The 16,967-nt window shown below is 37.0% G+C and overlaps 2 protein-coding genes across 7 annotated transcripts in view; one reads left to right on the top strand and one right to left on the bottom strand.

The window, feature by feature from the left end:
* Positions 1-699: 699 nt before the first annotated feature.
* CycE (cyclin E) lies at positions 700-16,239 on the top strand. 2 transcript variants are annotated; one of them, XM_022813829.2, is made up of 5 exons: positions 700-818; positions 1,099-1,174; positions 3,627-4,041; positions 9,352-9,695; positions 14,806-16,239. In XM_022813829.2, exons 4-5 carry the CDS (start codon positions 9,352-9,354, stop codon positions 15,605-15,607), a joined length of 1,146 nt encoding a protein of 381 aa, XP_022669564.1. In that variant the 5' UTR covers positions 700-818; positions 1,099-1,174; positions 3,627-4,041; the 3' UTR covers positions 15,608-16,239. The 2 variants fall into 2 exon arrangements, with proteins under 2 accessions (XP_022669564.1, XP_022669565.1); XM_022813830.2 differs by having other exon boundaries at positions 725-818; positions 1,115-1,174.
* The window catches only part of LOC111254225 (uncharacterized), a 28,201-nt gene continuing 16,942 nt past the window's right edge, over positions 5,709-16,967 (bottom strand). For 3 of the 5 annotated variants that reach the window (XR_015316305.1, XM_086973925.1, XM_086973929.1), the window contains exons 5-7: positions 9,464-9,588; positions 7,159-7,251; positions 5,709-5,989 (exon numbers count right to left, since the gene is read on the bottom strand). The gene's annotated coding sequence lies outside the window, so the exon portion shown is untranslated. Of the gene's footprint in view, positions 5,990-7,158; positions 7,252-7,497; positions 7,839-8,051; positions 8,299-8,576; positions 8,724-9,463; positions 9,589-16,967 lie in introns of all 5 variants that reach the window. The other 2 variants (XM_086973926.1, XM_086973927.1) reach the window with 2 other exon arrangements.

Raw genomic sequence — 16,967 nt, 5'->3', positions numbered from 1 at the left:
CACGTGTTTAAAACTGCGACTCAGGCTTGATAGTTGCAAAAAAATTATAATTTTGAAGCCACTATTTTAAAGTATTTTCTCCGGCAAAAAAACAGTCCAATAATTGTATTGTGTTCGTATGCGACAGGGTAATCCACAAATACGAAAGGCCGAATAAATATATGATGCTGCAATGTGCTCGCCATACAATTAATTTAAAAGAAAGGTTTCGTATCATAGGGCTGCCAGGTCGTAGTGTCTTTCAATGCAGTGTGTATCAACAGCATTGTGAAACAGAACAGTTTAATCCCTATTTTGTAACTGCAACCAACTTATATGTGTATTGTAAAAAATCGATTACAGAACATACGGCGGACGCCGAGAAAGGAAACATTCCATACTTTCTGAAAACTTAAATACATAAGGGGAAAGGGCATTCCTAACTTCATAGGTTCTCACTAGTACTCTTCATATTCTGGTACATATCAAGGAAATGCGAACATTTAGATAAATCCTTTAAGTTCCTTTAACGCCTAATCGCCTATTAAGCGGAAATGTTTGTAATTTTCTACCTTTATAAATTTTCATATTACTCATGATGTAACAAAGTACTTCACCAAATATACAGCTCTATGAAAATATAGCTTGTTTTTTTAATATTATTTCTTAAATTGTTAAAAATTAATTGTTTAAAATTGGCGCGCTGCGCTGAGAGCGCCCTCTGCGTATCGATACTGTGGCGGCGGGACATTTTCGTCTGCTAATCGAGTCAAACAAAATTTAGGCGCCCGGTGTCAGTCGCACCAGAAGATGAATTTAAGTCAAGTTAGTCTTCAGAGGTTTGTGTCTTAGTGTACTGCCTTTATGTCATATGTAACCGATTGATCGAATTGCAATCGTTGGGAAACTCCTTCATGTTATTTGCGGTTAAAACACGCTTACTTATCAATTGTAGATCCCTATAATTGCTCTGAGATTCTTCTTAGGTATTAACCAGTCTGCCCAGTGAATAACTACTACAAGTAATACACGAGTTTTTATACCGTTAGGGTTTCTAGTATTAAATAGCAAATAGTCCGAGTTTATTTTCGAATTTCACAGCGTGTACTGATTCTGCAGTCGCGGTTTCCCTTAGGTTCTATCCAGTTTGAAGACCGAGGGCACTGGCAACATCAAATTCTTCTAATCACATTTGGTAAGTGCGCACCTAAGTCAGATTAAAATAGTACAATAGACTTGAGAAAACAACCGAAAAACATACCAGCAAAACAAGCTCTGACCATTATCTGCGATTCTCAAACATAAGGCTACTTTCGTGTGTACGTTCAAAGCTTTAGTTTCTTCAAGTAGTTATTTGGCTGACATTTCAAATACACATATTAAATACTTTATAGTTCCATTTGGTATTTGGCTAGTGAAGATTGCAACGACAATTACCGTAACGAGTACACGATTGATAATACTGATACTTGTGGGTGATGATAACAAGCAAAATAATGGAAAAAATATAAAAGTCGTTCACTATGAGATGCAAGTAAAGTTAGCCTCATATTTAAAAAAGGTCCTATCTGAAAACTGTGTGACATTTCGAAACACTGTTTTCAAGATGCACTTTTTTTGAGGTCTGAAACAGTTCTCAGATCATGGAGAAATTTATAGTGACACGGTCGCTTAGGCTTTTAGTAGGAAGTAGAGGATCAGAATTTGAGTGGTCTATGAGTGTGAGTTGTGTCTTGGAAATGCAACGGTAGTAACAAATTACTATACACAATTTGCTCGCGGTAAGGGATCTACGACTAGGAGCACTGTAAACCGTTGATTTAAAAAATTTTACGAAGAAAATTTAAAATTAGAAGGTTAGCCCCGCGGAGGGCACTGTGCAAGGGGAATTATAGCACAGCGTTCAGAGCTATGGTTAAAGTGGATTTCTCGAAGCACACAAATGTTAGCACTTAAATTTGATATGTAAACATTCTACACTTGTCAACCTCGGTAAAATTAATAAAGCAAGAAAACTGGATAAATGAGTGATACATGATTAACACGCTGAGGCGCTTGCTTCTCTTTACTGTGACATTATGTCGTTCTTACTTTACACGTTCTTTATTTAACTTACGACTTGTGACGAAAAAGATCTGCTACGATAATTGCCGTTAGTCACATTACTGGTGAAATGTGTCTAAATCGACGAGACATCACCTTAAAGTTATTGTGCTACTACAAAAGCTTATGGTGGCTACTTGGTGGTTTATTGCAAGCGTGTTATCCACTACAACTTCATGAATCTAGGTTCTTCTATTATTGCTGACGTTTACGCTAACATTGCTTTCACAGATAACTATTTTTTTTTAAATCTTGACAGCTTTTTGATAAAAAAAAAAACTGTTCATATCTCAATAATGTGTCGAGATTGTCTTTTGAGATTTTATAGACTCTTTTATCTCTGACTTTCACAGCAATGGAATAATTTTCCAAGTAGCAGAAGATGGTATAATTACGCATTTCATACTGATTGCCCACATATATCTATCCTTTCTCGAAGCGTTTTTGTCTCAGTAAAAAAGCGGCACAGAGTAGACAATAATGTCGTTTGTTTTTTACCGGTAGAGTTATTGATATTGTTTATAGTGTTTACCTTTTTTAAAACTAAATACGGATTGCGGAGAGACTATGAACACTTTTACTTGCAATCTTTACCTCGGATGAGCCCAATTTGATGCACTAGAAAGTGCGTCAATGTAAGGAGATACTATCCAGCAATTGTAATCTATTTAAATGTACATCACCTCAAGCAGTAACAAATTAAATAGGAAGCTATATTCGCGTTTGCACCAGGCGACTAAACACTAAGAAATCTTGGCCCAGATATACAATACAAATTTTCATTTGGAATCACAAACGCGGAATCCGTGTGTTATACAGCGCACGTCAATAACATTGACTGAACAATAACTGATTGAAAAAGCATTAAAGCATAAAAGTTAGTAAGTGTAAATACTATAGTATTAACCTGATGTATACCCTTCATTTAATCAAATATAATGAAGCTCTTGGAAGTGTATTGCACAAGTATTGCACCTTAATCACTATGAAAGTAAAAAGCGGTTCTTAGTACTGCCTCCACTAAACTTTATGATGTTCTTTATCAATCATCTGCGCCTTCTGCTACAATTCGCAGCTAAACAAATATAGAAACACATGCAAGCAGTTTGAATAGACTAAGAGGTATACTCTTGTACTCATTTGAATGAACAAAACAATCTTCGATAATGACTAGATTCGAGATTCTCACACTGTGAGACAATACGTAACAACATTTCATAACAAATGCCTAATACGGTGATAAAAAAAATATTCATTATAAGGCATTCAAAATAAAATATAAAATATTTCAGCATATTTCTATATATGCTAAGAAAAATCAGTATGTTTAAGCAGAAAAAAATTCTGTAGTACTAGCAATATGTTTAAAGTAGTCTTATCTAACCAGAAAGAAACGTTGAAAATATCAACAGAAAAAATAATGACTGATTAAAACCAATTGTTACCTCTTCTTATGTTAGAGCTGAATTTCTGCATAAGTATGATGTTTGCTTTTACTTTTTGTGCATTGGCAAGAAGTATGAATCTACCTTTTATGTTTCCAGATGATCACGAGCGAGTCAACGTATTAAATCGAATTTCAGCTTTACTTCTTGAAATAAATAATCTTTAAACTAAAAGCGGGCCACATAGTCGTCGGAAAGCTGAGAACGTTTGGAAACTGTGGGCATGTCCGAATCCATATCGACTTGCACGTCGTGTTTTGCAGTAACAGGCGTTAAAAATCGTAGAGAAAGCAATGAAAGACGTTTCATCGATGAATGAGCAATCGCTGGAACTATAACAGAAACCTCGACAAATCTGGGGGTACCGATGGAACGTTAAGCAAGGATTTTATCCAGAAATCTCTATCTGCCAGAACTCAAGTAACGCGATAGGCAAGGCGAACTCTTCCGTGATTGTGGCCGACGATCCGCCTGCACTGCAAGTGTCACAACTAAGCGATTTCTGGGACAAGAGGTTGGTTGATTTTTGAATTATTTAAGTAACAGAGTGACTAGCAAATTTTGGTAGTCCTTTTGAAAACATCACTGAGTGATTCTTAAAAGTTTATGTTCGTACGATAGTTTGATAAGCGTTTTTGTGTGACTTGGAAAAAGCATGATATGAACTAATTTTTTTTAGAAGAATGCCTATAATATATACAAAATCCTACAATAAACGACACAGCATTCTCTGGATTAGTAATACTAATGGGTTTTCTACGATCGCTTGCACATTTTCACCATGCGCTCCGCATGTTGGTTCGCGTTCTCTTCCCTTTTTTTAACTTGTTTCGGACTAATTTAACAAATAATACTCAATACGGTGCGGTAAAAGGCCTGACATGTAATTTAGCTGCGCTACTATACCTCCTTATTCCAAAAATAACAATAGATTAGCCACTAAGTTTTTTGCAGCATCTATCCTATATTATAGAACCGAATAACTTTTTACTTTCCTTGCTTGCGATGGTACTATTATACTTACAATTTCATTATATGTATGTTAATATTACTCTCTACTACTTTTAAGTTATATTCTTACAGGGCAATTGGTTTGTTTTCTGTTCTGCTAACCTTTTGCCTGACTGTGTATTTTTTTTAAACTAGATTAAGCACACTTAATTATTTTTGAAGCTGACAGAGCTATTGTTATACAAGCATAATTGGATATATATACCTAGAATCTAATACCTTTTAAGCTTTATTTAGTTTCCTCCTACTCATATCTTTAGGTGTCGGTGGTCAAAGTCAAACCTCGTTTCTTTCTTAGCGGTGAATTTTCTGACCTCGGTTATTCAAATTACATTTCTTTATTAAGGGCATCTATAACTACCGAAAGTAGTATTCTGGAATATCTGAAGTCTACTTTCTTTTCAACTTTATGGACATGTGGCAGATGAATTTCCAGAAATGATGAGCGTGATTCTGGGTCCTAGGATTTTTGGAATTTTGTGGTTTCGTGATTGAAATCGATGAACAAGTTGGTTTTTTGTTGGAAGTCTGAGAAGTTAGCGTTAATTATTGAAAATCGATCTCGAAATGTAAGGTTGTAAAGTACAGTGTAAATTACAAAGTCATCCAGCGATACTTGTGGAGAAACCCGTTGGTCTTTCAAGCTGCGTAGGAATACTTCAATTAAACTAGCTCTAATTCGGCAATTAGAAACCCACATTTTCGTTCACATTCCTTGAATAAAATCTCAAATTTAGAAGTTATGCTGTACTCTATCTGACCATACAAATTTTTTTTCGGCATACGTGTTTGGAGTCTTCATATATTTTATCTAGCGTTGTTCCAATCTCAACAAGGTTTAGTTCATGAACTGATTTCTTGTACACCAATGTGAATAAAAAAAAATAAGCTGTTTGACCCTCTACTGATTTTTTTATTTCCTAAATTTTATAATTTGCTCTTTGTAAATTGATTATGTACCTGTCGTGTTATCGAATGTAGCATATATATTGATTGTTTTAATAGTCTTATCTTTTTTTAGAGTGTACTCGAGAGGTTGCCATACAGTGGTCTTCTTCATGATATTCTCCTTCCTCTGTGTATTAGTTATTAATAATACTAATCCTCGTCATTACTTTGTTTGCTTTTTGCCTGACCTCGTATTTCTCGGTTTAGATTAAGAGGACTCAGTAATTGTTAAAATTTCGATAATCTTTATTGTGTCATCATATATATATATATACATAAATTACCATTTTCTAAAATACGGCAGATACAATTAATCAACTCTCTGCTGTCAATTAAAGTTCTCATATCGCTTAAAGCACTTTATAGGTATTTTCAGTCGGCCATAAGCCACTTCGGTATAGAGCTAGTCGGCCTTCGCCTTGTGGGTGGCGTGCTTGTTATTGCTTGCCGGTCGCTTGCAACCGGTTTTTCGTGTTCTCTCGTTTCCTGAACATTCTGACTCACTGCAATAGTAATTAAATAATGATGTTATTTTTTTTTCGCTAATCACCCGATTTATTTAGTCTTGATGACAAATTTGATCCCCGGACACTACGCTCCCCTTGGTTATTAGAACTTAGGTGAGTATGAAAATGTATGTCAGTTTTAATCATTCATTGTTTAAAAGAGATGTGGCATTATCGGCCACAAGGCAACGAGGGATAGAATTTAAAGCACATCTGCGGATGATGTTGAAAAAGCGATCTATGAATCTATCTTTTTTAAATAGACTACATCGATCACTGGTCCTTGATTTTTTGTCACTAGGCCCATAAAGTCCAAACATATACAATCGAGTATAGTGGCCATGTTTGGCCAAGGTTTGGAATCATCATAGTTGTTTGCTGGCTGGCCTTTTTGATAGATTTTATGCAAAGATATTTGTAAACAGCGGGAACTATACGACCGTTTTAGCCGTTTTTTTTTCTTACTCGTAATGCCACCATGTCTTTTGCGAGGCATTTGTATTACCAAGTTTGCAAACTTCTTGGGATGATCGTTATCTCAGTCCAAATTATAGCTCTTTCAATGAATGATAGCTCGTAAAATGTACCCAGATCTAAATATGGAGTCCTTATCCGAGGTCTTATCGATTTGAGAATAGCTTAACCGGGGGTCGTCTAAACTGTCGAGAAAACGTGTTTACTCCAGAGGTTCCATGACTACTCCATTGTTTGCTCTGCCTTGCTCTACCTCATGCTAACATGCAGATATATAATTTCGTGATTGCACGTGTGCAGAAGTAAGCGGGTTGCTTAGAGGTAATTACAAAACCTAATTTTAACTCCACATTTAATTGGTAGCGCCTTTCTATCTGGATAGTTAAGTTCGATGGTCGACAGCGTTTTCGATGCAAACGCGAATGTTCTGCTCGCGGCTAGTAATAACATGGTGCAATACTGTATCAATTCCGACAGGCACTGGTGCAGCATCTTACCTCAAGTGCTCAATTTGACTCGGATGGGACGTAATCAATCTCTATCGATTATCACGTCGCGTTTGCCTCCTTTCGATCGTGACATTTAGATAGTGCGACGTCTTCTTTAGCCAAATTATATAAAGATTGCAGCCTCATAGCTTGAGTGGGACTGAAACGGGCGTTACGACTAATAAGGTCTAGAAACAATTTTACCTGATACTTTTTGGTGGTCCTGGGGAGTCCCTAATCGCCTCACTTTTATCAAACATTGCTTCTAACCATTCTCAGCTTTGCTTCACCTTGAATCTGCAATTCAATCACCATAAAGTTATTCACTTACAGTCAATCTCAGGTTAACTGGAGTATTCTGCAAAGACTTTCTTTAACTCGACCAAGATGATATTGCAGATTGCCTGAACTTTTGATTAATGTGTCATCTAGCCGGCACACCAGCCCAGGAAATTGCTAAGTATCATCTCTAAGCCAAAACCGAAGGGAGACCGTTCGGCACTTTTTTATATATTGAATTAAATCCTCGTGCGTTGCTCTTACTATTGCATGCTTGGGTATCCTTTCGCAGACCAGCTTTTCCAGTACTTTTGAACCGACTTTCGTTTCCATTGCACCACTCACTTAGCCGCACTGGGCCTTGACATCTTTCCTTCTTTTAGTTCCAACTTGACGTTTCTACATTTTTTTCAGCCTTCAAGCATATCCTTCATTTTTTTACGAACATCTTTAGTTTGGATAATCTTTTGTCAGGTCCATTACTTCTCATTCGTGCTTCTTTCAAGCATACGGCCTTGCACTGCTAGTAAAAGATTGAGCGTGCACATCAAATATCGAACGAGAATTCCTTTCTTGTCCACTACCGACCATTCATACCTGGAGGTCTTTGATACCCCTGTTAGTCTTTTTGCGCTAGTCGCCTTTTCTTTAACCTCGACGGTATGCCTAGTCTAGAAAATAAGTAGGATTCTGTGTGGATGTGATTTGTAGACATTCTAGCATTAACGATTGATATACTTTTTAGCAGTAATAATGCACAGCGTGAGTCAACTAATAGAAGCATCGGCGTTCTATACGATCAATGGATGTTGTCGTACCTTTCGTCGCACCTGACTCCATTTTCCTCGATTTCATTTGACTAGCTGCTCCTTGATTTGCAGAATGTTTCGAAGTGGCCCTATCTTTTATACATGGGACACACATTTGCCATGTCGGTCTCACCACAAACAAAACAGACACTGTGTGATCCACCTTGAATACTTCGTGGCACTGAGAGCATTTCAATAGCAGGCGAAGTGATGGCCTTCAACGCTGCCCCTGAGTGGATTGTCAGCGCGGCGTCGACTTTAAAAGTTGAGGACGAACTTTGATCATTATAAGTTCTTGATCCATTAAAGCCGTCTCCATAATTATAGTCCCATTCTCCGTACTTGCTGCTATTTCGATTATCGCTACGATTTATATCAAGTGCGTTTCATCTAGCAGCCCTTTCATAGTGCTTTCTAAATATGAATTGGTCTCTTAATCGCTGGTGGTATATTGTTACGAAATCGCACATAACCGCCCCTACTTCAAGGTGCTGTATCTATTCAGCGAATAGTTAAGTCAAAAACTGCTATCACCTTTGAAGCTCGTATCTGTGATTGATATGACAGGAAGTTCATATCTGCCAACCATTTTGGCAATTCTGCTTTCAATAACTGTGCCGAACTTGCGTTAATTGTGTTCTGTGTGGTACCAAGTCCGATTCAGGTTGTGATATTCGTCCTCTGCTCGTGTAATGTAAAAGATACAGGATTACGCTAATTATTTTCTACTATAGCTTGCTTAAGTAGCAATTACGCAGATGTACTGCGAATTACTTTAATCTCAAATGTACGCATAAAAGCTACATAAGTGAAGCCTAATTCTTTTTTTATTATTCTAGCTAGCGGCCATATTCCTGTCTGCACAATTTATAAAAAACATTCAATAGACACCAGAGAACATTTGTTTGTCAGGGCTGACGTCTTTTGTCATCATATCAACATTTCACGACTTGTCAAACAATAAAAAAAAATATATATATATACATAGAATTGGGAATGTTGCTTTATACATATATATTTCACAAAAGTTAATATCTTATAGTCGAACAACTTGTTTGTAATTGTAGTTTCGATGATCATGGAGCAGCTTACATGTAGCTTTCGTATTGACGTAATATGATTAATAAGCATCGACTATTTTCTATCAATTGATTTAATACTATGGTATCTAATACATAACACATAAAACACATGCATATGCGTTTTTCTTGTCCAAGTTCGACACAAAAGGGAGTCACATTCTGACTCAAAAACTTCTTTGGCTTTTTACTGAACGTGTTTTGTTATCTAAATCATGTAATATTGTTAGATGACACCCACAAAAGAAACTCCTCAAAAACGACACTATCGGGAATCCATGTCGTCGCGTGAGGCTAATACCCCCGAAGTTAATATGATGCGGAGCTATTTGATACGCTTACCTCGAGCAATGCCGCGACAACTCCGGTGGGTTATGGGCGATGATCTATGGAGCGTGATACACTCAAAACAATCTAGATCCAGGGGACCGGAAAACCTGCCTCGAATATTGCGGAACCATCCTGCCCTAAAACCTCAAATGAGAGCTATATTACTGGATTGGATAATTGAAGTTTGCGAGGTGTACAATCAACTCCGGGATACTTATTATCTCGCAATGGATCTTTTTGACAGGTAAGTTTCTGTAATATTAATTAGCTATGTATGAGATAACAATAAACCGATGAATATATCAAAAAGGCAGATTCAGTAGTTTTTGTACGTATAATGGTATTATAAGCAACAAATATGCGTGCCATTACTTTTTACGATTTTCTTCCATTCCTCAAGTCCTCAATCCACCAAAAATGTTCGAGTTTAGTGTTGAAGAACTCCCTCTTCATTATCAAACTTCCATTACTATACGTAATATAACAAGTTCACCCATTAGTGATCAGAAGAAGTAGCAATATATCGGCATGAAATCTGGAGGTATGAGGATTGCAGAAAAATTACTTCAGAAAGGTTCTTGCAGGGTAGCTTGAATAGTTTTTGCTATGTAAGATATGGCGTTGTCATGTAGTGGATAGCTTCGCTTTATAAATCCTGATCCAGCAGAAAAGTTGCTTCGATCCTATTAAAGCATATACAGATTTGTCTCGATTGTCCTGTTCCTCTAAAGCACTTTCTTGTGTATTATTAGAGTCCCACCAAACGTCATAGAAATAAATTAGGTCTTTTCAATACGGAGCAGGCTTTATGACGTGACCGAAGATATGTTAAGCCACTCTCTATTCCATTCTGAATGTTGAACGGGGGCTTTTTATGCTTTCAGTCATCTATTTGCATCCTAATAGCCAGCGAAAAAACGGTTTCTCAAAAAGGTGAATGGTCACTCCGTTTAACTGTATCCAGTACGAATGAGATTAATTTTTTTGTCAAAACGGGTCAAGCATACTTTCCTCCAGGGCTTGCCTCAGTGCCGGCTATCGTAACTAAATCGCGGCTTTTAATGTAACAACGGTTTATCAAAATAACAAAAATATGCCGTTAATGTTAGCCAAAGAGCCGCATAAAATTTATATTGTCTGACGTGAAATATATTAACCTCAATAATCTCAGCATTATTCATGCTCATCTCCGTAGTCCGCAGGTAAACCATTGTATACATACTTCGATCGACTTCAACAATAGTCACGAGCCTTGCCCTGCCCTTGATTATATGAGCTATCATCTTGAAGTGTTGCATTTGAAATTGAGAAAAATGATCCATCGGATTTCGGTTAACCAGTTTATAAAACCTTCTTATTTCAGCAGCTGGCCTATAGATCTTAGCGAAACAGATAATCTGGAGACGCTTATGTGACACTGAACCTTTGTGAAAACCTACTCTGGACTCTGTCCGGATATTAATGTGGTTCTGCAAATAAGGGCGATGTATATCCGAGCAGCACTAGTTATTTGGAACCACAAAGCTCTTAAAACGTAACATTGAAATCAACTTCCAGAAACTCGACCTACCAGAAGCTCCCCTACATAAGGAATTTGAAGTGCTCATGGTTTTATTGAATTGTGTCGAAATCTAACAAAGGACTAACAAAAACGCTGAGATCTCGCTTATTGTGGTAATTCGAAAATGGGATCGACCTAATATTAGGTTGGTTAGTTTTGTATTCTATAATAACGTTATTTTATAACGGCGCGTTATATTGCAACGTTTTCTTTTGCTTTCGAGATGCACTTGTAATCCTTGGAATCTGGTACTATTCACTTGGGCCATTCAATCTTAAAAGGCCGCGCAAAATTATAAAATTCTTGGAACTACAGCAGCAAAGACAGCTTACCGTATAAATAAAGTTTGTATTTGGTGAAGCATCTGCCACTAAAATCATCGCGAACCGTTGGTTTAAAAGATTCATGGAAAAAATATTTTAAATACGAAAATGAGTTTCGCGGAAGCCCTTATATGTGATAATGAGAAATTAAGTGTCCACGACTGCGGCATTCTCAACGCTTACGGATGTGAGCACACAAGTTTGGTGCATGCAAAAATATCATACTCATTCAAACTACTAAATGGTGGTCAAACTACTAAAATAAAAAAATGGAGAAAGGAGTTACGTATGATTTAAGCGAGGATCAAAAACGAAGGCGTAAAGACGCGTGCTTCTTTTTGGTCTCATGTTATAACAGTAACCCATTCTTAAACTGAATTGTGACTTGTAATGGAAATGGATGTTTTCCGATAATTGCAGACGGTCACATCGATGGAACTAAAGTATCTAAATGGAAATCACCTAAAGCAAATATCTATTCGGTTGTCTAATATAAGTGTTATTTCCTAAAGCTTCAAGATTCTTTTTCGTCGATTATAGGGCAAGTGTTCTATGAATAATTAAATATATGTATATGGTGTATTGGCTGAATTATGTGTGATAAAATAATTATTACACATATGTAAAGGAGTACGGTTGGGATTCTAGTTGCACAAAGCTGGTACAGTGCGTTTTTTCACATGAACATCATCTTAAAAGCCTTAGTAGTTTCTTATGGTTGTGATTAGTTAAAGCAGTATGTAGTTTCACATTATTAGCATATTATATGCGTATAGTGCCCACAGAAAACTCGTAGTCGGTATTTTAAAGCGGAAGAGCACCTAGGTAGGATTTTTGGGGCATTTACCCAGTGAAGGTTTTCCTTCGCTTACTCTGACCGTATATTTTCTCTCGGTATATAACTGCATAACTCAGTTTTAATCGCATTTTTTTACGGTGATAAAATTTTAATAATGTGTGTGTGGGGGGGGGGGGGTAGATAACTGGTAAATTCTTTGAAAAATCAAAACACAGTCAGAACTATCTTCATGGTTTGAGTGAATCCTCTGCTATACTTGGGGCGGTGGGTTGATTTGCCCTTCGTGAAGATGAATCCAAATTGCTTCTGTGAACCGCGTTAACAATAACTGGGTGATAGAAGCACAGGTTGCATAATAAAGGAGGCTCGGTCAAGGCGGAGGCGAACTCTTTATAGTAATAATAATCGTTATTATTGTTATCAATTAGGCAAATTATTAAAAAATTATTGCAGAGGTGTCATCGGGAGTTTGTATCCCAACTGTACTTTTTTACATATGTGTACTAATTATTTTATCACACATATTCAACTCATACACCTAAAGGCTAAACAGAGATGTAAGTTTGTGTTTCACACCTATGCGTTAAAAGCGGCTCCAAGGCCTTTCTTTGGGGCAACTAGGAACGACCCCGAACCACGACATGGTTTGCATTGTCTTATGTCTACAGTGAGAAAAGCTCATTTGTAAGCCGCGTTAATGTGCGTCTTGCGCAAGTCGCATGAACAGACGACCAAGCACCCATTTGCAGGTTCATAGAAGGGTTAAGTTAGTTTACAGTAAAGGGTGTATTTATGCTGCCATACACTTTAACTAAGTCTCTGCCCGCTCGGAGTTATTAGGTCTCTATAACGAGGTACACGCTGAATATTGTAACTTAACTGTAAGGATGGGAGCTCAACTGTTTTGAAATCTGAAGAAAAATTCAATCTATAGGATTAAATCCATCAAACCCAAAACAAATTATCTTTTCATTGGAAATTATCTTCCCCTTACGTTGAACAAAAAGGACCGGCTTTTTTTTTCGCTACTCCAATTTATAGGATTAGAACAAATGAAAGCATTTTTATCCAAGTAGCACTTTCGCTTCCTACGACTGTGACTCATATTTCTGGCAGTCGATGTATTCTGCGAAGTAAAAAGGTTTCGTCCTTGGAAATGATTTAATTCACCCTCGACCCATATGCAGACTTCAGAATTCTGAAGTGTTTCTTTAGCTGTATTGGCCAAATAAGTCATAATCAGATACAACTGTGCTCCAGCTGTACGTTGAGCGAGACAAGGTTTGTTGTTAGTGCTTGCCGAGTCATCAAACTAGTGCGCGGTTTGAGGCTGAGATGCAGCAATATTCTTTGCATTAGCCAGTTTAAGGTGTTTTGCGATTAAGACAAATTAAATTTAGTTGCGTACCAGTTTTTTTATAGTTCCCTAACGAAGAGGTACGGCTTTTAACTGTGCATGTTGGAAGGGTTTAAGCGTTTAAATTTGTGTTTAGAGGTGCCGTAAAAAATCCATCTTTTATTGCTGGCAACGATTTCGTGTAGAAATAGTTTTTTTGTGCATCGTGCAAGCAGCCAAAGGACTATTGTCAGAAGGTTTTTGCCATCCAGAGAGTTCCATAAAGTAATTGACTACCAAAAAGTCTACTTTTTTCTTTTCGGTCTTTCCTAGTGCATAAAAGCGATTGACATCAGTCATCTAGGTCTCTGACAGCTATGCAAAGAGCTGTCGGATCGACTGCGTCGCATTTTGCTTAAGGAGTGCCTGCAGTTCATTGTTGCTCACTTCTTGTGGCCATTCGAAGCCTGATTTATCATTCAGGTTAAAACCTCCAGTTCTCAAGATTAAACGATGATTAAACCGAAACTCGCAAGTGGCAACGCTTACTGCACGTTCATCTTCCACAGCGTAAATAATTATTTTTGTTTCGGCAGCACTTTTTCCGTCATGAAAATAGTAAAAAAGACAATCTCAGTTACGTATCTTTTTGAGCTTAATGACTGAGCGTATTGAATCATCACTTATAATGACAACAGCTCAATGAAAACAACAGGGAATACACCCAACAGTCGAGACAATCATTCCTGAACTATCTAATCGAAGTTTCGGATAAATAGATTAGCCGATGGGACGACTTCAATGGAAACATTTATTCAATCTAATATTCGCATCGAAAATAAGATTATTTAATCTAAAACACTAAAAAAAAATCTAAAACAAGCTTCCAGAAGTGAAGGCGACAGTTTAAAAGAACTCCGTCAACTTCATACTCGAAGCTGGTCAATTAAGAGCTCGTTCCTTTTACAACATCTGTGATGTTTTTGTAACAAATAAAGTACCTCTTTTCAGTAGTAATCTATGTTGGTTTCAGTAGCAGTGCATAGAAATTTTCAAAAAATTATGCCGCTTTTTTTGAACGTACTTCATAACAAATGACAAATTTGAATTAAAAAAAAACTAGACTTTCGTCAAACTTTGTGAATACATATCTTGGGAATTAAGCCCGCAACACTGATTCTGGTATATTGGCACTATTAGTTATCATACAAAAGAGTCACCCACATGTGAACGTCTGAATCGGCCAGTTTCCTTTCTCTGAAGCCGTTTTTGGAGTCAATAAATTCTGGCTTGACAAACTTGCTTTCATCGTTATTTTCGTTTTTGTTTACACAGGTATCTTCTTACTACGGAAAATTTACCCAAAGAACAACTTCAGTTGGTCGGTGTGGCATGTCTCTTCATTGCGGGAAAAATGGAAGAAATTTACCCTCCACAAATCAATGAATACTCTTATGTTTCGGACGGAGCATGTGAAGACAGGCAAATAATAGCCAAGGAGTTGGCTATTCTGACGGCCCTCAAGTGGGACATATGCCCGATGACCCCGAACAATTGGCTGACACTATTCTTACAGTTATCACAATTAAGCCCATCGATCAGTGGAAACACGGAAGTATCTTGTTTGGATTCATCAACAGGTGACCTGTTAAAATCAAATATCTGCCCCCAGGACTTCACTGCCTGTGCGCAGTTACTCGACCTATGCACCCTTTGTATGGATAGCGTTTGCTTCTCCCCTTTACATCTAGCGGCATCTGTAATTGCTCATACGTTAGGTTGTGATGAGATGGAGAAGGTCAGTGGGCTGAATCAAAATGCAATTAATCATTGTTATCAATGGATGCAACCCTTTGTTTTAACCTTACGCGAGCAGTCCTTGTTAAGACCTGCTGCTACCGTGAATTTCAACAAACAGGTACATAATGTTAATTTGAGTCTTCTCGAGCGTGCGCAGTCAATGCGACACATTTTGCATGGAAAACAGTCTGGTAACGCCACACACAACAACACCCCAGGTATAGCAACTCCTATGAAAACGCCAACCTCTACTCGGAAGCGGAGTTTCCACGATGATATCATGACACCTCCGTCAACAACGAAGCTTATGCGATTGAACGATGAGGATAGGCGGTGATTAGAAGCAACCGTATTAGGTCATTAAAGTTGAGATAGTCAGATATAATTTAAAAAGTTATAAAACCACGTTATACTATGATGCGCTGGCTAAGATAGAGTTAGTCACGTCATTATATCACCAATATATGATAGTATGTAAAGGGGTTTTACATATTCACCTTTAGTAAACCGCGAATCGCACCAAAAACAAAAAATTATCGTCAGTATTTTTTTTAATCAAAAGTATGTCATCTACTATGAATAATTTCATCTTAGCCAAGTTCATCTTTTTTTCTGAATAAATGCTATTTTCTTAAAACGGCTTCTGTCATTTAGGAAATTTCCGTTTAGTTTCTTCTTGTTATGACTATTATTGGAACTGAATTATTGTAGAGATTTTCAAATGAAGTAGGTAATGTTTTATAATTAATAATTGATTAAGCCATGGAAATAATTTTGACGACAAAGTAAATATGATCCAATTTTCGTTGAGACAAGAAACTAACGACACGAAGGCGAGCGTTTGTACTATCGTCGAACTGAGGCATAGATAATATGTCACTGCACGATTGAGTTTTCGAATGGGCTGTGTACATTTATTGTGATAACTTTTTAATTATTAAAATTGTTGCGTTTTACGTTATTCGGGAATTGCGCTTCGTTGATAGACCCTGCAAGTAACCAATAGGGCAGTAAATAGCTAAAGAATTTCGATCAAAATCTGTATATAATCAGTTGATAATTTGAAGAAAAAAAAAAACTAGAATAGTTGGCAAAGGTACTTGAGTTTCTTTTTCTGGTCATATGCACCTTTTGTACATAAGAGAATCTTTACTGTTCCAATTTTACTTCTGAAATCGCTATACAGAACCGCAGATATTCCGTTGCCTTGTTTGAAATATGTTGTATGTTGATGGCAGTTTTTCCGTTGCCCTAAAATTAACTGATCTTTTTTTAATTTTTTTTTTTTAGAAGGAATTTTTTTAATTTACAATCGAAATAAGCCAGCGTTTTTACATTCGACATTCTACTGCTCTTCAATTATTCTCTGTAGAGATGACCTTTTATTGCTTTAATATCCGCTACTTTTCTGTAGCTATTTTATTGTCCTGTTCATATTAATTGTTATTATTTCTGTGCCATCCAATCTAATTTCAATTGTATTGTATTTCGAGTGTCGGCGTACTCAATTACAGTAATCGCATTGCAGGTATACGGCGATCCCGCTAAAAGATCCGTTGTTTTTTGCGGGTGTTCGGTTGGTTCACTGGAATATTTTGGTAATGCTATTTTCCCTTTGAGATAAAAACAGGGTTATGTTATGTGTTGAAAATTTTTGCAGCCTTACATATAAATTGGATAATTTGTAATTATATATT

This window comes from Varroa destructor, unplaced genomic scaffold (genome assembly GCF_002443255.2).
Source record: "Varroa destructor unplaced genomic scaffold, Vdes_3.0 BEIS01000007.1, whole genome shotgun sequence".
Lineage (NCBI taxonomy): Eukaryota > Metazoa > Arthropoda > Arachnida > Mesostigmata > Varroidae > Varroa > Varroa destructor.
Note: the sequence above shows the minus strand (reverse complement) of the source record. Positions and strands in the feature narration are given on the sequence as shown.